The 25,698-nt window shown below is 41.0% G+C and overlaps 1 protein-coding gene across 2 annotated transcripts in view; it reads right to left on the bottom strand.

The window, feature by feature from the left end:
* Positions 1–4,155: 4,155 nt before the first annotated feature.
* The window catches only part of PMEPA1 (prostate transmembrane protein, androgen induced 1), an 82,875-nt gene continuing 61,332 nt past the window's right edge, over positions 4,156–25,698 (bottom strand). Inside the window, exons 2-4 of one of the 2 annotated variants that reach the window (XM_034433083.3) lie at positions 15,516–15,670; positions 5,307–5,360; positions 4,156–5,220 (exon numbers count right to left, since the gene is read on the bottom strand). In XM_034433083.3, the coding sequence (XP_034288974.1) occupies positions 4,687–5,220; positions 5,307–5,360; positions 15,516–15,670 (743 nt within the window). In that variant the 3' untranslated portion in view covers positions 4,156–4,686. The remainder of the gene's footprint in view (positions 5,221–5,306; positions 5,361–15,515; positions 15,671–25,698) is intronic. The other variant, XM_034433084.3, reaches the window with a different exon arrangement.

Raw genomic sequence — 25,698 nt, 5'->3', positions numbered from 1 at the left:
AGTGTACAGACTTTTTTTTTTAAAAAAAAGAAAACTTGAAATCCCAGGATCTATCTAAAAGAAAAGTGACCATACTATGAAAGTTCCTATCACTACCAATGATAGAATCTCCCCCTCTTTTATTTATTTTTGCAAAAGGAAAAAAAAAGGGAGGCTTACTGTTTCTTTTAATAAGGCACTAAATAGACATGTTACATAAAGGAAAGATACATTTTAAAAAAGTCTATAAATTCTTTGACTTTCACAGGATGATAAGAGTTATTCCTTGTTTTTATCTTTAAAAAAACTGCAAATTGGAGTTGTTGTAAAGCTATTATTAAGGAGCTATAGAGGGAGGTTGAGGTTGTCTATTCCTAGGTCTCCCACAAAAGGTGGCGTTTTTTTTAAAATGTTCATTTCTATATTTTCATTACGATCCCTTTAAAATATATATATATATATATATTTATATATATAAATAGCATCCCAAATTATTTAAAACCTTAAAACTCGTCAGGTTGCTCTCAAGACTTTCTTCTTCTTCAAGTAATACAAAAATCGCATAAAAACAAGAGTTATTGCCTTTATATCTTTCATTTATGTTACCTTCCTAGTTAGCATCTGGCAAAAACCAAATTACACCTCCTTGTATACACATACAGTTCCTTCTGCTAATTAGGTCTGGAACTGTGTAGCCGTAAAGATTGCCAACTTCTCAACTGGCCCGGGTAGGTGTTCCTTTATCACAGGGGTTCCAAACCGGGGGTGCACGACGATATTCCAGAGGGTATGAAAACGTGGGTTTAGAAGTTCCAAAATTAGAGTATATATGCATAATTATATGCATGTAATTATCTACTTTTGTAAGGGGTGTGAGAATATATCAGAAGCATTCTAGGGGTGCGGCAGAGGTAAAATTCAGCAGGTTCTGCAGAACCGGTAGCGGAAATTTTGAGTAGTTTGGAGAACTGGCAAATACCACCTCTGGTTGGCCCCAGAGCGGGGTGGGAATGGAGATTTTGCAATATCCTTCCCCTGCCACGCCCATCAAGCCACGCCCATAGAATCGGTAGGGAAAAAAAATTGAATTTCACCCCTGGGATGCGGGATATAGAAAAGGTTGGGAACCCCTGCCTTTATCAGCAGCTAAAGATGTCCAGTGAGCTCAACTGCCTCTTTTTTATAGTTTTGATCAAAGGCTGATGATATAATTAGAAACAGGAATATTGATACCCTTCAGTGATCAGCAAAGATCGAGATAGTAATTCTGAACTCGAGATACCGATTGGCCTGTTCTCCTCAGTCTGTGCAAATATGGTGAGATCATAAATTTCTAATCTCCACTCTGTTCAAAGCTCTGTTGTCTGCCCAGGATGGCTTGTTTTCGGAAAAACCGACTACTTTCCTAGCTAAAACTTAAAACGTTGTGCATTGTCTAGAGAGATCCAGAGATGGATATTCTGGAAATGTTTAAACACTTTCTTCCTCTTCCTCTTTGTCATTTATGCCTTTCACTCTCTATTACTCAAATCATATATGGATTAACCATGTGGATTGAAAACAACCAAGCAGACCTTTATACCTTAAAAGAAAGTGTAAACAAAAGACAAAATGGTAGAGAGAGAGAGAGAGAGAGAGAGAGAGAGAGAGAGAGAGAAAGAGCGAGCGAGACAATGCTTTAAAGAAACAGTTGACATGAGGTGATTTGTTTGTTTGAAGGTCAGATGCACCCTTGATCCAGAATGATCCAGAAGGTAAGTGCCAGTGGTGGCTTATTACCGGTTCGCACCGGATCGGGCAAAACGGTAGCAGCGGCGGAGGGAGGCTCCACTCATCCACCCGGATGCAAGCGCGCGCACACGAGTGAACCAGTAGTGACAGGATTTGGAATCCACCCGATAGGTACACCCTTGATCCAGAAGGATCCTGATCGCAGATGGCAAACACAGACCAACATTGCTAAGAGGTTATGGATTTGCTTCTAAAACCTAAACATGACTCTTTTGCCTTGAATACATCATAGTAGCTGAAATATTTCCATCTACATATCTCCCCTATTCCCCAACTGAAATAAATAAAACACAGTTAACCATCAAAGGCAGCAGTCAAGAGAGGAAGGTAATTCAGCAAGGGTGGTCCTCAGGACCCCGTCCTTTTCTTTCAGAATGGAGTGACACACAAAGATAGATGGAACTTCAGACCATGAAGCATAGGGCTGTCTGCAATTTCCTTAACCCAAGTGTTTGGCCCAAGTGCCTGGCACTACTGTGAATAGCTAAGTGGAATGCTGATTTAGTGGGGGGGATTAATATAGCTTCCCTATTATTATTTTTTTTAACCCTGCTTTTTAGTTTGAACCTGAAATTTGGGGCGAGTGGTTTCTTTCCTCCACTTAGCAGGATGCAAGGTAGAACTAGCAAACTTCATTTGGCTCTCAGGAGAAAGTCTGCAGACTCAGATTAGCAGTTGTAAAGAAGGACAAGGATCATCTTCCTTTAACCGTGGGATAAACGAAAAGAATTTTAGAATAAACTCCATTTGTGGACCCAACAGGACAAGCATATGCTGGTCACTGGTCCCGCCTCTTATTTAAAAATTAAAATTAAAAAATTAAAGCAGCACAGGAATCATGGCTTTGCCAGGTGAGCAACCTTCACTGATAAAACTTATTTAAAATCTTACAAAAAGCAGGGTGCCTGATCCATGGGGCCAGGAGCGCCATTAATCTCAAAGGCAGAACTTCTAAATATTGATGTTCCTTCACTCCTTTTATTATCTTAACCAGAGAGAGCGCCAAATTATTTTGTTATTAAAAAAAAAATGATGACAATTAGAAGCCATCACCCGGTTATTAAAAAAGAAAATAATTTAATGACCGTGTATGCTTTTATGGCCTTCCTGAAATTAACAAGACAATAAAAATAGGACAGACAATTCCAGTCTGCTTTTTGGAGGGCTGGATTTTGCAAAATATAAAAACACCTAGGTGCTTCAAAGCTCTGGAGCAGAAAAGTAGTTTATCTAAGCAAGCAATCGCTTTTAGCTTCAACTCTGAGACAAATTCTACTTTGATGGAAGGAGAACAAGTGGTAGAAATATCAAGAGGGAAAAGTCTTGCTTAGGCATTGTTCTAACTCAGTGTTTCTCAACCTTGGTAGCTTGAAGATGGGTGGACTTCAACTCCCAGAATCCCCCAGCCAGCTCAGCTGGCTGGGGGATTCTGGGAGTTGAAGTCCACCCATCTTCAAGCTTCCAAGGTTGAGAAACACTGTTCTAACTGCACACAAGTTCAGGATGAACAGACCCTTCCAATTGGGCCCAACACACGGTGCTAACGTTTTGCACAATTAAGCTCTTCATTTTTGAATTATTATTTTTTTCATGCTTTCCAATAGCCATAAATCAATTTCACATGTTTAATGTTCCCTTAAAAAAAAAAAAAGATTTCATAGGGAATGTAGGATTATGTAAGCATTATGCTGCTTGACAAGCCTGGGAATGAACACCCAAGTGCAAAAAAAAAAAAAAAAAACAGTATAAAGAAAATACATAGGCATCAGATCAATGGAGAAACATGTACTCACAGGTGTAGAAATGGCCTCTTCCCCTTTTGAAGCACACAGAGGGGGAAACTGTGGGGCATGGGCACAATTACCTTGTTCAATTCTTTTAAAGGGGCCATTTTTATACATGCTCGGCCCCTTCACAGTTAATGAAATACATGTAGATGATGGGTTCTGGTCTCTTTTATTAGGCATCCGTCTGTACTTGTCGATAGGTCTCAAGGAACTACCAGAGGTCTAAGAGAGGGTCATGTGACTCTGAAGAATTAAAAAAAGAAAATTTTGCACAATATGCAGTCTTTCTCCTCCCGCCCACCCACCCCAGGACTCTGTTCAGACCTCAACGTACTTTCCTCAACAGATTTATGGTAGACAGGATAAGAGATTTCTAACCAACACAAGCACTGACACATTTATATTAAAAAATAGTGCAAAATTTCAACATTTATATAAATAATTCTAAACCCCTGCTTTTGTTTTTTTTTCTTTTTTTCCTATTGTTTTTCTCTTTCTCACTTTTTTTTTACAACGTCATACATGCTTTCTTGAGTCGGCTCTCAAAAGTTGCCATGTTTTATATTCTAAGTTCAGAAAAAAAAAACACAACACATCGTTTTTCCCCCTTCAATAGGCCTCTTCTAATATAAAAATACTCCTGCTTCCCACCCCCACACACATACAGTTTCTCTTACTTTTTTTTAATATATATATTTATATATATATTGCAGATTTTTAAACAAATGTTTTTGTGCAAATATTTTTTTTTTCAATCTTTAAAGTTAAGTGAAATAAAACAAAACAAAACAAAGAAGTTGTAGCATCCACACGCGCGATTCAACGAGATACAAAACTGGGGAAAGGGGAAAATGGAGGAGGAGGGGGCGGGGGCGGGAAAGGACTGCTGTAGATTTATTTAGAAAGGAAAAAAAAATCAAAATCTTCCTAACAGAGCTCAACAAAGAAATGTTTTTGCAAGTTTTGTTGGCTTGTGCATTCAGACCAAACATAACATGTAAATATTTATACTACACAGAGGTGGAGAAGGGTGTTTGGTTCTGCCCCCCCGTCCCCGTCTCCATATACTACCCCCCTCCTATTTATCAAGAAGTGCAGAGTGTTTCCTTTCTTTTTTTTTCTTTTTCTTTTAAAAAGGGTGCCCTTTCTGTTTGTCCTTCTCTTTGTTCCACATCGTTGTGCTCTCAAGATTGCTGATGGGCGAAGGCGAAGGGAACGAAGGCACCCCACTGTTGTTCTGCTGGTGCTGGTAAAACGTAGATCCCGGGAAATGGCCAATGACCTCATTGTACGTGGGAGGAGGCCCTTCCATTCGGCTGTTGCTTCCGTAGCAGGTCGCACTGATGCCCGAGTTGCTGCTCGGAGGGCAGGGCCCACCATAGACTGAATTATCTATCAGGTCACTGTCAAAGATGGTTCTGTTGGGAGGAGCTCGGACCGACTCCCTGTTGAGTTCCATCTGCTGCTCGGGGTCTCGGAGCTGCAGGGTGCAGGGCCCCTGATAAGGAGGCGGCTCTTCTCCATCCGAGAGGGAGATGGTAGGGGGCAGGTCAATTTCGTGCTGCATGTAAGGGTAGGTTGGCTGGAATCTGTTGAAGCGGTCTCTCTGCAAAAAGGATGGGACGGCTAGTCTGTCGGTAGGCCTTGGTGTATAGACTTGCTGCTGGAGAGAAGGAAGAGAAAAAACCATGAGGTTGCCATGCAAACCAAGAGCTGGGCTTTATCCTCAATTTCATGTCTGTTCCTTACCTCTGTTACACCATTTCCTGACACTGTGCTTTCCGAAGGCCATAAGCTGCCATCCTAAAAGGTGGAAAGAAGACAGCATGTTTTTAGAATAGAATAGAATGGAATGGAATGGAATGGAATGGAATGGAATAGAATAGAATAATAACATTATTGTCATTTTGAATGTACACTATTCAGCATACATTAAAATGAAATTTCGATGCATACAGCTCACAAAGGGTCACCGCCTCCAATATAATTTTGTATTTTATTTATTTATTTATTTATTTATTTATTTATTTATTTATTTTTTGTTTGCTTGTTTAGTTTAGTTTTGTCATGTTTATGTAGTGCATATTGGAGGTGGTGACCCTTTGAGAGCTGTATGCAATGAAATTTCATTTTAATCTATGGTCTACCTTTTCTTAAACCCAACACCTTAAGATAGTATAGAGGTTTGAAAGCACCTGCTCCTGTGTGGCTGAGGAATCTACCCACCAAGCAGGTGATGTGTCAATAAAGAAGGTCTCCAGGTGTGAATGCCCTCCATATTAGGGAAGCTAAGTGGCAGAGAACCTGTTGGATATGCTGAAGATCCTGGGCCCCATGGCTGCATGCAGATACAAGTAATGCCTGGAACCCTGTAGAGCAGAAGTGCCACACTAAACTGGCATTTTGAGGACCTCTCTCAAAAGCAGAGCTAGGAATTAGTGAGTGGAGGTTGTTGGGGGAATCAAGAGGTTTCACATGTATTACAATCCTACACAAGGCTTAAATTACCAATTTTATCTTTTAACATTCGCCCTCCCCCTCCTTTGCAAAACGTAGGGACAATTATTTGGCCCTGCCCATTGTGGAGAAGTTTGAGGATCACATCTGTCCCATTTTGCACTCCGAAGAAAAAGTTGTTGTAAAATCAATGATATTGACTATAAGAGACCGCAGTTGTTTTAAGAGTTGAAGCTGGCAGAACAGATTCTTGTCTAATGATATTTCAGAAGGTTTTGAATGTGACAAAATTCAAACTGTTTTTCGTAGGTTTAAGATCTCTCTGAGTTGCAAAAGAGGGGTATCACATTAATGTCTACAACCTATTTTAAAACACAAGAGTATTAAAAATGATAAGCCTTCATTAGTAGTGTGTAGTTTTCAAATCCAAATGCTGATTTAGAGGACATTAAGGAAAGTGAGTGATTATTTATTTATTTATTGAACTCTTCTTAGAAAACTACTCCTTTTCAAAATACACTTTGAACTGCAACATACTATTTGAGGGCAGTGTTAAAAAAATAAGAAAATAACCACTTATTGAAATATCTAAGTATTTAATCTTGTTACTGAATTCAAGGTGACATCCCTGTATTTTCTCTATTCAATCCTCATAGCAACCCTATAAAGTTGATTTAAGATCAGCCAAAGGGAAACAAATAGTCACTGAAGACAAAAAAAAAATCAACACAATTCCATATTCATGTTGCTGCCTTTTTCAATATATTGGTTAAGTAATCAGGCCTTTATGGTAAGCTACGTTTCTATCATGATTCTTTATTGGTGGAAGCCAGATTTCAGCAAGACAGCTCAATCCATGGCTTTTATTGAGAATAATGAGTATCAAGTATCCTTTGTTCTTAACCTCTTGTTAATTAGCAGTAGAAAGACACAAAAAGAAATGAGTGTGATTTCCTTCCAAATTCTCCATTTCCCTATTATTTCTGTGTCTTCTTTTGCTGAAATGCACTTAATGTGTTTTTTTGTCAGAGACTAGGAAATTCCTACTGCAATTTCTCTCTCCCCCCCCCCCGCAAAATAAGAATTTATAAGACAAAGCAAGCATTTTAGCGCATATTTAAAAGCTTAATCCATATTGTTTCACCTTGCTGCCACATGAATGTCTAAAACAGTTCTTCCCTGCTGAGCCTTGTTAGCTGGGAATTGCAATTCAAATGCATTTATTGGTGATTAAATTTAAGAGGACTGTCTAGAAAGTTGTAAATCACAAAAGTGACTCTTATCAGAAGAACTGGTTAAAATGGAAGCTGTGGAACACAGTAAGGACAATTAGGTTTAGAACTTGGAAAGCTCAAAGGCACTGGAATCTAATCATTTATACTACTTTAAGCTGTGACATTTGCTTGGAATTTTCATAATGAGATTATAAACATTAGATTTGAAATTTCCCTTTATCCAAATCTGAACTTCCCCAGGGTTATTTCATCAATGAGTTCTCAGCTTTTTCACTCAGGCTTCAGGATCTACAGCATATTGAATCAAATATTGCATGGCCATGCATGCTTTTAAAAGAAAATCAGCAAAAATGAAAATTGTACCTCCAGTTGAAACCAGAAGAGGGGGTGACAAATTTATTGGTGTGCATCTAAACCAAACTACCTGATAATTGGCAATTATCACGCAATAAGGGAGTTATACAAACTTTGCATAATGAATGCAAATTGGATAGAAACTCCCAAAGTTATGAGTAGCAAGAGACAGGATGCTAGTCTGTTCAGATCAGTAGAAAAAAAAAAGAATGTATTATCCTGTTCCTGCCTATGAAGTTTTACATGACTTCACTCCAAACCAATGTCAACTCTGGAGGGATGAAAAAATACTCTATTTTTGCACTCTGTGATGTTTTTAGTGCCTCGTGTAGGCAAAATAAGTTAAAATTAAGATGGCTTCAAAGGTGAAAGTATGCCATGAAATACACAGGCTACAGTACCAGCCTGTCTTGCAGTATATTTAGGCATCAAATGCCTATCGAATGCATTCTGTTCCATTGTGTCTTAAAACTCTGCTCTGCGCTCAGAAGCCCCAAGGCAGTGCTGCTACTCTAAGAAGGGAAAAGAAGTGATTTATATGGAAATGAACCACTCCAGATGTTTTCCCCTTCCTTCTGTTTTATAGCAAATCTTGTCACAAAAATGCCTCTGTATAAGATAAGGGACCCCTTTGAAGTGAAAGATAACGGATTGCCAGCGCTGATTTCATACGGCGTATTAATCCAGTTGCAGCATTTGACTGATGTAACTAATAAAAAAATCCATATTTCAGAAAGCTGTTGTGAGCCGCTGCGGAATTACAAAGTCAGGTGGGACCCGAAATTTGGTTTCTCTTTTTAATTGAACATAAACAATAACCAGTGTACCAAAAATTAGCGGATGTACCTCCAGATGACAAGAAATAACTGTGTCTGTTTCACCAGGTGAAGATTTCATTAAAAAAAGAAAAGCAAGCAAGCAATGCATTAATATTTGAAAATTTCCACCAAAATTATTCCATTAACTTCTTATTCGGGTTACGGTTCCAGGGAAGTCATTTTACACTTATATAGAGATGACTGTCTCATTTGTTTATTAATTTCTCCTGACTGTTTTCTAGAAACCGAAGGCAGCCTAAGTAGCATTTCTTGCAATTTTCTCCCAAAACAACAAGCTTATAGGGTAGGCTCCACTGAGAGGCAAGGATTGGCTCAAAACCACCCAATAAGCTTTCATAGCTCAGGGTAGACTTCAATTTGGATTTCCCAGGTCCTAGTTCAAATTCCTAATTAGGATAACTGCGACTTTGTGAAACTCACATCAGAGAGACAAACTGAATCAAGGGCCTTCTTCCTCATACTTCATGTTAGTTCTATATTATAATTCTAGAATGGATTTCTAGATTCCAGCCAATTCTAGATTTACTGAAGAGTAGTCCAATATAAGTATGCGGCACTCACTTTCATGAAGACAGGCATAAAAACTCATTATGTCTCAAACAATATGTAATAGTAGCTTTCAAAAGGTTTTCATGCCGAGACCAATTTTGGTCTGGATCTTGGGTTTGGATGAGACATCACAGGCTGAGTTAAAAGTGTGATCCTCCACCCTCCTTGAATTGGACAAAAAATGATTATTTGTTCTTCTCATCACTGCTCCCTGAATTGCTGCTGATTATGTGTATCCTGATTATGTGTGTGCTGTGCATAATACAGAAAAGGATTGGTTGAATAACCTGGCTCTGTTAACCTTCCTCTTCAGCACATCACTAGCCGACAGGACAAACATCTGTTCCTTGTTTTTTTTTAATATTAATGTTTTATAGTTTTTATGGTTTACAGCCCCGACTTTTGTGTGAGACGGGTAGCCATATAAATTGGATGGATTGATAGATCTGTCAATCATGGCACTACAGCAGGTATAGAGTGAGTCTGATTGCAGGTATGTCTGTTATCTCAAAACTCTATCTGGGTTTTATCTTACATCTATTCCGGCATCACCATACTTCAATAAGGTTAAACCATAGATTGAAAGGGAGCTGAACCAAAGGCACCATTTCTAGTACAGATTTTCCTCTCCTTCCTTTCCCCTCTCTGTAAAGGCTTCCTTTATACTGACTTCCAGATTCTTTGGGGTTATATTTTGGAAGCAATGGGGTAGGATTTGAACTGGTCCACTCAACGGTGACACTATTTCAGCCTTGCGCTAAACTAGCAAGGAGCCAAGCCAGCAAAGCTGTCTAACACTATTGAGCAATTCTGATACACCCCCGCTTAAATTTACTGCCTACTGATTGTTCCCACCATTCCACAGGGGATGTAAAATCGTCACGTCTATCTATCATATTCAACTACTGCTGATAGACAAGGATTTGCTGGAGGGAGCTGTTTGCATGAAGCTACAGGAGGGTGGCCAAAGAAATACGAAGGGAACATTTGTTTGCTCTATCACCCTTATGAAAATCGAAAGAGTTATTGTGTTTAGAACAGCACAATGACAGCAAACAGGGCTGATCAGAGGCTGACCAGAGGCCCCCGAAACACCTAATAAATGCCCCATTGACCTCAGTCACAATTGGTCACCCAACATGCTATCTGATGCAGCCACCTTAAAGGGGAAGACAATTATTTCAGCAAGGGTACAGCAGGGAATAATTTAAGCCTGCCTCACTCAAGAGTTGAGGTTGAGATGAAGGCAACGTCATGCAGATCTGGGCATGAAAAAAGAGGGATCCAGGGTTATGAGGACCCAGATTGTTGGGGGACAATATGCCGACTCTGTAAAAACGCTTAGAGGGGGCTGTAAAGCACTGTGAAGCAGTATATAAGTCTAAGTCCTATTGCTTTTGCTATGTTTGTGCCCTGGTTAGGCACAAGGAGGAAAAGGGCCTTTGATGCAGGGGTGAAATCCAGCAGATTCTGACAGGTTCTGGAGAACCGGCAGTGGAAATTTTGAGCAGTTCGGAGACCCAATAGTGAAAATTTTGAGTAGTTTGGAGAACCAGCAAATACCACCTCTGGCTGGCCCCAGAGTGGGGTGGGAATGGGGATTTTGCAATATCCTTGCCTCAGGAGTGGGGAGAGAATAGGGATTTGCAGTATCGTTCCCCTGCCATGCCCACCAAGCCAAAAAAAAAAAAAAAAAACCAAAAAAAAAAAAATCTTGCTGGGTTTACTAGCCTTGAAAACAACATCAGGAACTCTCCTTGATGACTAGGTCTTCTCATCATATCAGGTAGACAAACTGGTCAAGATTAGCATGTAAGAAGGACCATAAAGAGTTTCCTCAAATGGAAAGCTATACATGGAATTCAACAAAAGATTTAGTTCTGAATCTTTTCGAGCTTATAAATTCATGAACGTTGCTGTCCCTTGGAACAAACCACTGCCCAAATGCAAAAAAGAAAAAAGAAAAGAAAAGAAAGAGGCTGTTTTGAGCATTTTGGCTATGTTTTTGCATGGGAAACAGCTCTGTTTCTAGTGTGAAACACTGTTTGGTGCTTGAATTTCTTCCCAAATGCTCAAAGCATTCGATTTTGCATTCAGAACGGTAGTCTCTCCCCTCTCCCATAAAAGTCAAGTTGCATGGGTTAAAGTTCTGCCTGATAACAGTCACACACCTACTAGCCAGAGAGGACAGAATCACAGTTAAACATAAAAATGTTTATATTTCATCATCCCATGGTAGATTTATTAAGTGGTGAGTATATCATTGCCTTATGCTCCCTGGTGTCTATTTAATTTAGCAGTGAGGAAAGCTATTGCATTATTCCATCTGCTTCTACAGTTCTTTAGGCTGATGTCAAGCTGACAGTCTTGTGTGGTGAAGGCAGTTAAAGGCTGCCGCTGAGTTGACAAGCTGAGACTTTTTGAGCTTCTCTTTTTCCTTTCCAGAGAAGCCTGCACTGCTTTTAATCTGGATGAATTAATCCAGATTAAAAATTCTAGAACCAACCTTACACTTGTTCACATCCTGAGTCAATATCAAAACAATAGGTCCCACTCAATTGTGACATAAAATTAAATCATCATCATCTTCTTTTAAAGACCCCGTAATCCCTTGCAGACTAGAGTCTTGGGCAACTGAATGGAGCTGAGTGTTTACTGTCCGGATGCCCTTCCTGTCACCAATGTGGAGATTTTTTCAGTAGATATATTCTCATTGTGCCCAGAGAGAGAACTATCTGCCTCTACCTAGGATTGAACTCACAGCCTCCTGATTGTGAGGTGAGAGCTCCACTTCTAGGCTGCCACACCACTCTGTGACATAAAATTAAATAGAAATAGAAATCACATACAGGAGAATAGCACCCTTTGGGCTCCAATGGATTCCTGCATTGCTCCGTTGTATAGTTTAATCTAGTTTATTTCAATTTATTATTAAGAAATTTATTTGGTTAGTAGGTTTTTTTTTTTTTTGTAGAAATCTATATGCAAGGAGGGATGATCCACAAAAGAAACCCACTAAAAATAAACATTCTAAAAGAGCAAAAAAAAACCATAGTAAGGTTTGGGATGAATTATTACAATTAGCTTTTAATACATGTCATCTTTATAAAATTGTAAAGCAAAAAACGCCCCTTTGAATGTAAATACGCAAAACAGAAAATATAAAATTAAAAGGGCTATAGAGGGAAATTCCTGATGAAAACGAAACAGAGCAAAATGAAGCAATAGAAGAATTTTATCATTCAAAACCCCTCTGTTTTAGAAGTGAAGGAGCCATGCTGTTTTGCAAAGCAGCTTTCTGGGGGTGCTTAAAAGATAAGTGCCCTTATAAACGCTCCAGGGATAACAGTTCTTGCTCATTCTTCCCTCACCCATATCAATGTGTGTGACATGTAACATAGGAAGCTAAAGCTTTGTTCAGAGAAGTAATTCACACAGTCCACAGAGATAACCTATTTGCCACCAAACAAATATTCACAAGTGGGGGCTCTGGCATATTCTGCCTGAAAGGCACAACTGAGTAAATAGTACATTTTTTCCCCCCTGTTTAGACATCCAAACAAATCTTTAGCGGTATCAAGTATAGGGGGTCCTTGGTTAATGACAACTCGTTCAGTGACTGCTCGAATTAATGACAGCATTGAACAAGGTCCAGCTGTCGTAGGACCTTGTAGTCATGTGAATGTGTCAGTGTATAAGAGTTCATGAATTGGAATAGACATGGTAACAGGTCAGCCAATGGGGACTGTTTGGTGACTCAGACAGTTTGGAGCCTGGGCATGGCTTAGCTTGACCGTTATGTATAAAACAGTTCGTTTGTCCTTGCATTATTGCTTCTATGATTATATAGATTCTGTGCTTCTGGATTCTGAGTTCTGGTTCTGGCTTCTACTGCATGGGTATTGTATACATGCATCATGCTTTATATTACTGTATATAAAGAAATTTCTTTTATACATGAATCCTGCTGAATTATTTACTTGTGTGCTGGTTGGATTGCTGCAAACTCTAACAGAATGCTATCCTGGCACTTGCCAACCAGCTTGGATTTTTGACCATTACAAGATCCCATGGTCGCATGGTCGTGATTTGCAACCTTCCCTACTGTTTTCCCACAAGCAAAATCAATGGGGAAGTTGGCAGGAAGAGCAGTTTTGGTTACATGAAGTCTTCGCTTAATGATCTGTGGAAATTTGCTTAGTGATGGTAACTGAGGATTGCTAGAACTGGCAGTGCTAGGCGCCGAGATCATAAGACATCATGCAATTGCAGCAACCATTAATGGTTGTTAAGGAAGGATGCCTGTTATGTGACCTTGGGCTAAGAAATAGGTACCATAGAGTAAACAAAACAGAACGGAAAAGGAAGGGACTGTTTCCAATCCACAGAACATAATCATTCCACTTTATTCAGACTCTCTTCGGATTGCTATGTCCAGAATTTTAATAAACAATTTGGAACACTTTCTACAAAGGCCTGTGAAGATGGTCAGTGGTATGGAAAGCATCCAGAAGAATAAAATACTCTTAGCTTGAGAAAGGGGAAATGATACAACAAGCATCATCAAACACAAGTTGGATACAATGCTCTTTGGTGCTCCAGAGGCCAGACTAAAAGTGGAGAGTAGATTATATTTGGTGAAACTTCTTAAAAGGAAGAGTTGTTTGCAATGGTACTTGTTTGCTGGGATTTTTAACCCAAAGTTATATTACTGGGGAGGCTTTAGCTCTAAATTTACTGGATCCAGCAGGAAATGGAACTAAGTACTTTACCTGAGACCTCCACCTTTATAATATATGAGTCTAAATGTCTTTGGAGATTCTCAGTCATCCAGGTCATGATTGTCCCAAAGGTGCTTTGTTCAAGAGGAAACTGGTTGGGGTTTTTTTGATGACATTTTGCTTCTCATCCAAGAAGCTTCTTCAGCATCTTCAAAGCTGAAGAAGCTTCTTGAATGAGAAGCGAAACGTCTTCAAAGAAAAACCAGACAGTCCAGTTGCCTCTTGAATAAAGCACCTTTGGGACATACGAGTCTATAATTGTAACCTGCAGGCTGCACATTCTTGACTTTCCACACCAGGGGGTGCTTTCAGGTTCTTGCTAAGAATGCACCCAGCTTAACCATTCTGGAGACCAACAGCTTGGAATTGAAGCAGTAGCTCCTTTATTCCTTTTCTTTAGCAGAGCTATGCAAATATCTGTGGATCTGCTTTGTGTCAACACATGTTTGAATGATGAACCCCCTGGAGGTTGCTTTGCAAAACAAGATTGCTCCCTACTTCCAAGGGAAGTGCCAGGAAAGGCCTCGGATGAAAGCCGCTTCCAAGTAAGCATCAGAGGATGAGACAAATCCAAATCACCCTACATGAACATAGTGAAGTTTCCTCTTGGCAAGAGTCATTATTTATGGGAGACGAATCTCTACTGTTGTTCCCAGGGCTATATATCATTCAAAGCATAGCCTTGGAGGAGTGCTGAACTGTGGACAGGGAGAGGAATTAAAATTCCCCAAGCATAGGAAGCCCTGGGGGCACAGTGATTAGAAAGTAGTGTCGCAGGCAAACTCTGCCCACAGCCTGGAATTCGACCCTGACCAGCTCAAGATTGACTCAGCCTTCTATCCTTCCAAGGTCAGTAAAATGAAGGCCCAGCCTCTTGGGGGCAATATGCTGACACTGTAAACCATTCAGAGAGTGTTGTAAAAGCACTATGGGACAGTATATAAATCTAAGTGCTATTGCTAGAGGGCAGGGCCTGCCAGAGACAAGTATGGTAAGTAATGACTTATCAAGGTTGAATCTATCCACCTGGGAAGTTTACCTCAAGTGGAACTGCTGAGAGTAATCCCCCCAACCATATCTATAGACTAGTTGGCAGCCTATCCATTGAGGGTCTCAAGTGCTGGAATTTACCACTGGCAGAAGTTTGTGAAGACCTTTTGGTCCAGATGTTTCATAAAGCAGTTGAAACAATGATTCTTCCTGGCTTTTAACCTGTTTTTGTTGGATCCACTGGAGTTGTTCATGTTGTTTTATATGTTTGTTCTACTGTCCAGAGTTTCAAAACTGGGGCAGGCCACAGAAAACTTCAATCAATCGATCAATCAATCAATCAATCATTAGTGGGAAGTTCAATGATAGCAGGATGCATTCGAATATCTGAGACACCTGAAATCGAGATGCTGTGGAGAAACGAGGAGAACCTATCACTTCCTACTTCTCTGCAATATGTGTGTGTGTGTGTGTGTGTGTGTGTGTGTGTGTGTGTGCAGCATTGGTATAAAAATGATATCTTTCACCTTTAATGTTTTAAAGATATCGGGATCTGCAACATGCAATGGAGGAGCCGGGAGATGAGAGGCAAGATGGCAAATGCAGCTTCAAGATGCTGTGCTTGCCGTTTTGCCTTTTTGGACATCTCTTTCATCCCATCCTCATGGACACTATTGGTTGGATGGATTGACAAATAGGAAAGTGTTAACTGGTAACAAAATGAATTCCCCACCCTCCCCCCAACCTCCTTACCGATGACAGGTTTTCTTCTCTTCTCCGTCCTTGGCTGGGCCGATTGATGAAGGACCTTGCAGAAAGTTTGTAGTGATTCAGCAGGCACGTGATGACAACCACCATAACCATCATGACCACCACAATTATGATTATCTGTACAAACTCTAATTCCGCTATAAAAGAGACAAAGAGAAAGATTGTATTTTAATAGGGCCTCGATACAAACCAGAAACAGATAAATAAGAGCAAAGGAAGAATTCTGAGGACAACAGCAGATGCTGACAACAATTAGTCATAAGAACTAGCACCTCACTATTATTTTCCCTTTGTGTGGCATGCCTTTTTTCAAGTGTAAGCTTGAGAATCAGGAAAATCTCTTTACTGTCCATTAACTATTCAGGGAAGCCACCTGAGTGAAGAGCGAGAGGTAGATGCTTTATATAAGGGACAAAGCAATAATTTCTTTCTGTTGTCACAAAACAAAAGGAGAGACACATGACTTAAAAAGGGTTTGCAGTATACTGAACAAAAAGGATTTGAAAATGGCTTTTATACACTTAACTTTCTCTACCTCCCCTTAACTTAAGAGATCTTATGCAAAAGGAACATGAGACAATATTCATGTTCAAAGACACACACTGATTACTTGAATCTTCCAAAGTATGAAAGATTAATCAAGTAAGACAACTCCTCCTGGGAAAATAACATTAATAATAAATGATAACAAATAATAATAAAGCTTACATCCTACGACAATACCAACAAACCCCAACCTAAATCTTTGCAAAGGACTCGATAGGTGGATAAAAATGCCATATCCAGTCTAAACACTTGGTTGACTGTGTGACGACTCATCATTATCATCCTAATGCCAGCAAGGAAAAGCACTGCATAATCAATTTCTGCAAAGACTGAAGGGAAAGTGGACAAAGATAAAATCTGGCAATGACCTACAACTGGAACATTAAAAAAAGAAACTGAAGGCTTGATTTTGACTGCTCAAGAGCAAACTATGGCAAAGTATTGCAATCAAGGCCAGAACTGAAAAATCATCAAATGATACAAAGTGCATATTGTGTAAAGAAGCAGAAGAAACAGTAAATCATATACTCAGTTTATGCAAGAAGATTGGACAAACTGATTATAAACAGTAACATAACACAAATGCCAAATTAATCACTAGGACAGCTGTAAAAACTATCATATGCCAGTAAGGAACAATTGATGGGAACACAGATTTTAAAAAGTAGTTAAAATCAACTGAAAGTGTGGCTAATTGATGTGGCAATATGAGAAGATAGTAGAAGACAAAGAACCAGAAAAGATCACAAAATCTGAAAATTGAAGTTGAAAGATTATGGCATAAACTGGCCATGGGAGTCCATTGCCAGTTATCAGTTATTAGCAAATTATCAGTTATCAGAAAACTGGATGGCATATAAGCAAAATTGGACAGCATTTCCAAAATCTGTGCATTGACAAAATTTTCATCCGTCAATTACGAGACCCCACTGCTTGGATCTGCACTATACTACAGCGATGAAACGTGACAACCTAGATTCTTGGAAAAAACTTGATGCGTTTGAAACCAATACCAGCTAAAGAACTGACAGGTGTGATTTCACATGTTGTGTATATAATAATAATAATCCTCATTGACAAATTCACCACCAGTCAATTGCAAAAGGCAGCTTTATTAGGAACAGCTTACATCCTGCGATCATATCTGTAACACAATCAAACCGTATCCCAAGTCAATTGGAAGGACTCGATAAGTGGACAAAAGTGCAAAATCCAGTCTGAACATCTGGCTATTATTAATATTATTATAAATAGTCTTTGACTTATGACCACAGCTGGGAACAAATTTCATAAGTTGTTGTGGTCCTAAATTGAGGCACCACATGACCCCACTGTTTTTATAGTGATCATTAAGCAAATCACATGGTTGTTAAGTGAACTATATGGTTGTAAGCGTGAACCCATTTTATCCAATTAACACTTTTGCCAGCTTTTACTAGAAAATGGCAAAAGCTATTGGAAAGCATGATAACATGATTGCAGATGCTGCAACCAGTCCTGAGTGGGAGCCAGTTGCCAAATCTTCATCATGGGATCACAGGGTTGAAGTGGCAGTCATCGCTTCAAGGAGGAGTCATAAATAACATTTTTCTTTTAGTCCATCCTAACTCTCAATGCTCATTAAACAACCTGTCATAAATTGAGGACTACTTGTAATACAAAATCGCCATCAGCCATTGCAAAAGCTACCTTTATTTGGAACAGCTTACATCTGTGATTTAAAAACCTTTCATATTATTAAATAGCAACATCTGCCTATTTCTCTTTGGGAAGGACTCAATACATCATGGGTGTCAAACTCGCCGTGTCACGTTGCCATCACATGACGTATCATGATTTCCCCCCCCCCTTCACGGAGCTGGGGTGTGCATGATACATGACACATCATCACCGAAATTATTGATCACTGATTCTCAACCAGAAAAAAAAAACCCATCTAACATGTAACACTAAACATACAGTGTTTAAAAAGTACTACCTGGAATATCAACTTCAAATTGGCAATTAAAAAATACCTCCCCTTCCCCCACCCCACCCCCCAAAATATCACAGTCACTTTTGCAGTGAATAAATCAAGGCAACCTAGTGGAAGTGAGTAAGGTAGAAGTTGGAAGTGTGAGAATTTTTGCATTTACCAAACAAAAGTTGTCATCTATTACTAAAAGGGAAGCCCACAGTTTAATCTGAAAGTGAAAGGGAGGCTAATTCCCCCCTCTCAAATTTATTACAGGATTATCTAAAATTCAGGGGAGGGGATTTTTTTAATTCTGACATTCTTCCTTTGGGATAAATACAGTATTATCCTCTCACTTATTCAAAGACAGCCTTAAAAATGCATGGGCATTTGACTCTTTTTTAACCCAACTGTCCATGGCCAACCTATTGCACCCACCTTCTTTTCTCTATGCTTCAAGAGAGTCCTTCCAGATAGTCAACTGCAGCATTTACATGGCACCAATCTACTGAATGACAACAGCCTGGCCAATGGAAAGCCCCCTCCCTCCCCCTCTCCCCCCCTCCTGGGCGTTTGCCCACCACTGAAACTTCAGCCGCCGCTTCCAAGCTGATCCCCAGGGGTCTCCGCATGCCAGACTTCCAGACGTAATTTAATTCAAGGCTCAGTTCAGCCAGCTGGCAGAGGCAGCTTGAATGACCTGAGCTGGCACAAAAGTGTCTCGCAAAGGGAGGCAGGAGGAGAGGAAGATGTACAAAGCTGTCAAGGAAACGAGAGCAATCAACAACAGGCTACTCAGAGTTTGAGGGAGAAGGGAAGACACACAAGCCTTACGCAGAAATAAGTCCCTGAGTTTTCCATTACAAATGCAGAAGGGCAAAAGCAGATGCCAGAGATATCCATATCTGGCAGGTTTAGTCCAGGGAGGGAGCTGCCTCAATCAAGCTCTCTGTCCTTCTAAGGACCAAGACTCTGTGAAGCCCAGCAGATGCTATATGGTTCTCCAAGTAGAATGGAGCAATTGCTCTTTCCCTTGTAGATGGCAGGTTGAAGGGAGCTAATAAGGGCCCATATCTTAATTGGTCTCATGTTTGGTGCAGATCAATATTTCTCAAAATTGGCAACAAGGCCAGCTGGCTGGCTGTGGAATTTCTTCAACTCCACACGTCTTAAATTGCCAAATGTGAGACGCACTGGTGTAGATGAAGTGTAATAGGAAAGCTGTACATATTTTGAATACTTGGGTTTCTTTAAAACAATAATGACATTTTAAGAGTTGTTATCCAATGAGCAGTGTGCGGCTTCGTATTCTGTACTGGAGATCGGTAGAGGCAGGTCCAGGAGTGGGCTGCTGGGGGTTTGGGAGAACCTCTAGCTAAGATTCTGTGCAGTTCGGAGAACCCCCAAATCCCACTCCTGGCTGGCCCCTCCCACCCCACCCCTCCCAGGAGTCCCCACCTGGCCTGTTTTGGATGCAGGTAAGTGCAGGGTGCGTGTGGAGGCTTGGGGAGGGTGAAAAACAGGCCTACCAGAAGTTCAGGATGGCCTCTGGAGCCTGGGGAGGCCATTTTTGCCCTCCCAGAGGCTCGAGGAAAGCCTCTGGAGCCTGGAGAGGATGTTTTCGCCCTCCCAGAGGCTCAAGTAAAGCCTCCAGAGCCTAGGGAGGGCAAAAATGCCCCCCCGCCATGGTGCAGGAGGGCTACTAGGCCACACCCACCATGGCCATGCCCACCCAGCAATTGGGCAGAGAACCCCTTGCTAAAATTTTTGAAGCCCACCCCTGGGCAGATCCATGTTAGTGAGACAAGAGAGTTCATACTGTACACATGGCACAGATAGCTCTATTCTTAAATAAATGCTTCCATATGCACTGGGTAAGCCAGACTTGGCATATGATTGTGAGTGCCTGCAATGCGTGTCTTTAAATTTTTATCCCTTGCCTGTTTTGTTCCAGCCCCATATCCCTGGACGATGACCTCCCCTGTGATCAGCAGGCTGGCTATTTTAAGACTGGACATGGACTTCAGCCCCGCTGGCCTCCCTTTTCCGGTGGTCTCTCCTCATATCAACAAAACAGCAGGCTACTTCTCCTCCTATCACCTGGCTGAGTGCAGGGTTTCCCCTGGCTGCTGCATTCTTCACAACAGCTGCCACAATTAGCAAGGTAGAGCAACTGACATTTCACTCCCCTGCATTTAGAAGGCCTGTGAACATGTTGTGACATCACTGCCTTCCCTCAAGGCCTGGGAGGGCAAAATTATTTCTCTATCCTGAAAATGACACAGAACTTGCACTGGAGTTTACTGGGTTGATCTGCGGACAAACTGCTTTCAGCCACCCTAGTTCCCAGCCTAGTTTATCTCCAAGAACAAACAATGTTGAAAATTGCTTCTAAAATCCTAGCGGTTCAGGGCCAATAAAAGCAAAGGAGAGGCTGGACAAATAGTCTACACCTGCTTGTAACTGTGGAGCAGCCAGTCCTGCCAGTTTAAAGCACCTACAGATCTACAGCAAGCATCCCAAATAATTGTGAACCGTATATTCAGCAGTTATGGCTTTAGGATACAAAACGTCAAGATGGCAAGCACAGCTGTGCAATTTAAGCCCCACCCCTTTTTAAAAAATGCATGATGTGCATGATACATGCGGAAAAGAAGCGAGGTTTCAATCACTGGCAGCCATTTTGACTTTTTGGACACCCCTCCTTAGCTCTTTAAAAACTTTTATTTAACACTGCATTCATTAATCGGGATTCAAACGTCACTGGCAAACCAGCTGAAAACAGAACGTGAAAAGGGACCTACGATGTTTTCAGTGTTTCAATTTATTTTGCAAGCAAGTAGATTTTTGTGATCATGAGATATGCCTCAAAGCAGTTCAGCATGAAAACAATAAAACGACCGTCATGCAAAAATCATCACCTCCCATAAGATATTGTACAATAAAACATCTCTTACGCTATAATAACACACACACACACACACACACACACACACACACACACGACACACATGGCAGATAAATGTAAATCCATGGGATTAAATGATCTAGTTATGTGAATCTGTTTTTTAAAAATTGCAACCCAAACAAACGACACTGAAAACCATCTCCATATCATACCCGAAAGAGGAAAGCCAAGCTATATTTTGTGAAGTGGGGTGTTAAACTGTAGGTTGCTCCTACAAATTCTCCTGTGCTTTAGTTCCCATCTCTATTTTTTTAAAACAAAATTTCAGACAGATGCTCCCGGTAGCTCAGATCAACTCATTCACATCATCTGTGAATTCTTAGATATTCCACTGCTTTCCTTCATATCTCTAGCTTTGGAACAAACCACAAGCCTACCCACATGGCATGTAGCAGACATATCGTGGATTGGGGAAAAGTTAAACTTTCCTCTTCTCCATCTGCTCTGCATGGGGGGTACCGGGGGACTCACCCAGTGCCCATGAGAGCCTGAAGGAAGCCTAATTTGCCGTGGTCCAAGGAACGAGGGAAATCTACCCAGCAACAGTATAAAACAATTTGCCATTCGGTGATACTTCCCAAGTTTAAGCGAGGGTATTAGCCCCCCCACTCCCACTTCAGCCGAGGATCATGCTGTGTGTGCATTGTTCCCCACCTTCTCCATCCACAACACAAACTCTCACAGGGGACTGTCTGAAAGGTTTGCATATAAACAGAGCCACTCCAAAAATGGGGTGCGGCAGAGTGGGGAAGGGGGTGTTGGGCTCCCTCTTTGTCCTGCAATGAGATATATGTCCAAAAAGGGTGGTTGCGTTTGGGATCCAGGACTGAGCAGCGCGACTAGGCTGAGTGACAACAAAGCCGGGTCACACACACAGGGCTGTTGTTCCATTCAAATGTTTACCCCCTTGAGGAGGGATTGGGGGTGGTGGGGTGGGACTCAATGGCTCCTTTTGTAAGCAGCCTAGTAGCAGCACTGCCTTGCCAAAAGACCCCAGGTTGATGTCTTTGGGCCTTTTGTTTCAGGGCAGCCAGGAGGAGGTCAAAGGTCACAGGAACCCAACAAGAGGGGGGAACGACAATCTCCTTGTGTTAGCTGTTTTCACCCCTTCCCAGCTGGCTAAGTGCTAGACAGGTTTAGACACTCTTAGCAGATAAACAGTGCATCTTCTATCCCGCAGCTTTTCAGAACCACACTATGCACTCGGTGTTGCAGAACACTTGGGACCCTCTGCCTGGTGCCCGAGATGGGGGTGGGGGCAGGATAAATTCTCTGAGTAGACCATGGAATGGGTCCCTTCTCTCAACTCACCCCTTTTATAACCCAAAGGCTAAGATCCGTTCACCCAACCCACTTAAAACCAGGTCACCTAAAACAGCTGCATTGCCCTACATACTAACATGTTATACATACTTACGTGTTAATCTTGGTCAGTGGAGGAGTGGCTTAGCTTGATGTGCGAATCCAGCCCTTTGGGCATTTCAAAGTATTGTTTATATGCAGAAGATATATATAAACAATAATTTAATATGTTAAATTAACAATAAGTTAATATGGAAAAGAGTGAAAGATGTCTGGTGAATCACATCCATTTGTGTTTGTGTGTATGCTTGTGTATCTCCCTCCTTGAGTAAATATACACCAGTCACATACTCTGCTCTCTCCTTCAAATTCTGCTATTTATATATACAGAATATCCTGTCAAGAACGATTTTCAAGAGATTCTTCCTCCGCTTTCCCATTTGGAAAAGCTCATGCTTTTATATATATATATAAAGCATGTCTAGAGTTGCCTGATTAATATTGTGATCACATCTTTTTTCATTATGCAAAAAGGAAAGGAAAGAAAAAGACACCACGACCCGTAATTTCCACTGGGTATTCTTAGACAACTTAGATTATGTACCCTCCAAACATTTGTCAGCATTAGCAGAAGGAACGTCACCGTGTTGCAAGGAAAACAAACACGGATGGTTTACATTAAGTAAATGATATACAGAATAAGTAGTAGAAGTAAATAGCTTCCATTAGAATCAACAGCCGGCATGCCTCACAAATTAAATTCCAAATGTACACCTCTGTCATTGCAGCACACTCTATATGGGGCTCCCTTTAAAGACTGCAGCTGATGTAAAATGCAGCGGCCTGTTCGTGCATGGGTGAGAACTGGCAGTAATGCATGACACCGGTTTCGCAGATGCTGTACAGCATGGATGTCCAACCTTGGGCAACTTTGAGACCGGTGGACTTCAACTCCCAGAATTCCTCAGCTGGCCATGTTGCCTGAGGAATTCTGAGAGTTGAAGTGTACAAGGTTTAAAGACATCAATTTTGCTCACCCCCCTGCTGTACAATATTGCATTGGCTTTCCATAGCCTTTGGGGACAGTGCAAAGATCTGTTTTTAAGGCTGGGTGCTCGGGAACCTGCAAGATCACCGCCTCTAGGCAGAACCAACCTATCCAGTTTGTTTGTTTCAAATGGGTACATGAAATCAGGAGGCAGAATTAGGAAACCTCGTTTTTCTGTGAATGCCCCATTGCTATATTATTGCTTACCTCTGAAGAGCTGGATGGCACCCAAACAGCACTTCAGAGGGCAGTCAAAACGGAGGATTTTTTTTGCAGAGGATAACATTTATGTAAAGTAATGGGGGAATCTGCTCATTTGGATACCAGGTTATGCAGTGAATTTGCAGTTTTTATCCATTTTATATTGCAGACCTCCAGGAGTCTTTGCAAAGGCAGGAATATATATATATATGTGTGTGTGTGTGTGTGTACACACACACACACACACACACACACACACACACACACACTGTATATGCCAGTGATGGCTAACCTTTTTGTCATTGCGTGCCAAAAGTGGGGGGAGCGCTATTGGCACACGATGGCATGGTGGGATTGGAAGGCCCGTTTTTTTCACCCTCCCCAAGCTCCAGAGCCTTTCTAGGAGCCTGGGGAGGATGAAAACGGCCTTCCCCAGCCATCCCCGGAGACCCTCCTGAGGCTGGAAATGGCCCATTTCCCAACTTCCGGTGGGACCAGAAGGCCCGTTTTTCACTCTCCCTAGGCTCCAGAGGCTTCCTAGGAGCCTGGGGAGGGCAAAAATGGCCTTCCCCACCCCCTTAGAAGCCAGAAACAGCCCGTTTCCCAACATCCGGTGGGCCTGGAAGGCCGGAAAATCAGGTGACCAGCATACTCATGTGCGAGGGAGCTGAGCTAGGGCAACGGCTCGCATGCCGGAAGATATGGCTTCATGTGCCACCTGTGGCACGCGTGCCATAGATTCGCCATCACGGGTATATGCTATTTCATGCATAGTAAATAATCATTTTCCTTGTTTGATTTTTTAAAATTATTATTTATATTACATATGTCCCATATTAGATCCCTTCACTTCCAGACAGGTGTCCAGTTGTCACAATTGCAGCCATTCTTAAAAGTCTGAAAAGTCTAAAAATCCCAAATGAGGCATTGGCTAACTATGCATAAAAAGGCGTGCCGCTTTTCCTTCAATACTGTGATCTAAACCACAACATGTGTGGTTTGGGATCTGTAAAAATTGCCGTGTTGGAGCGCTATCCCTCTGCTTTTAATTAAAGACCTGAGTGGAATGATAGCATCCTGGTATGACTGCACTGTAGATCGACTTCTGGGATAGCCTAAGACAGTGTTTCTCAACCTTGGAAACTTGAAGATGGGTGGACTTCAACTCCCAGAATCCCCCAGCTACCAAGGTTGAGAAACACTGGCCTAAGAACCTTTTAAATATTTCTATCCCAAAGCTTCACAGGCTTCCAGGATTTAAAATGAAAAAAAAAAACTTGCAATGTTTTTGCAACCACAGGTTTGAAGCAGAAATAAGTTGGCTCATGTGTCAAAAATTAATATCACAGGATCACAAATGCGAAGCACACTTTTGTGAGGGGTGGAGAGAGCATTTGAGGAAACACGCAGGGTATGACATCCTTCTTTTCACTCCCACTAGAGCAGTGTTTCTCAACCTTGACAACTTGAAGAAGTGTGGATGTCAATTCCTAGAATTCCCCAGCCAGCTTTCCTGGGTGGGGAATTCTGGGAACTGACATCCACACATCTTCAAGCTTGCAAGGTTGAGAAACACTGGACTGGAGTGATTTTCCAGTGATGGTGCCCTATGTATTGACTGTGCTGTTCTGCATATAGGTTCGCATTAGGCTGAATGAAATGTTTGAATTCCAACTAAAAATGGTTATTAACCCATGCGCGTATTAATTATTCTGCCACTGCTTAAGCTTACTGGTATCTTTCATAAAGCGATTTTAATAGTGCTGCTACGTGAAGTTATATAATCTGATTGTTTTAAAGAGATGCTGCTTTCAAATTGTTGATTTTAATGGCTATCCTGCACTCAAAATGCCACAAGGTTGAAAAGCAGAGAAGGAAAAAACATCAATGAAAAACTGCACTTTCAAATAAATTCTGGAATTTTACACTCTGAGTGTGATATAAAAGTTACTGGATTCCAGAATAAAGATATGTAAAGCCAATAACCAATTGACTACTTGATTAAAAAAATAACTGATATTTTGTTTTAACAATTCTAGTGCTTCTAGAACTAAATTATCATTAGATCAATGATATTGTCCCATATTGTAATCTGACACATACATAATGCTGAAGAAGACTTTTCTTGACTTTCCCATTTAGACAC

The sequence above is a fragment of the Pantherophis guttatus genome, chromosome 3 (assembly GCF_059756535.1).
Source record: "Pantherophis guttatus breed Tessera chromosome 3, ASM5975653v1, whole genome shotgun sequence".
NCBI classification, from domain to species: domain Eukaryota; kingdom Metazoa; phylum Chordata; class Lepidosauria; order Squamata; family Colubridae; genus Pantherophis; species Pantherophis guttatus.
The sequence above is the reverse complement of the archived record's forward strand: the minus strand, read 5'-3'. Positions and strand labels throughout refer to the sequence as shown.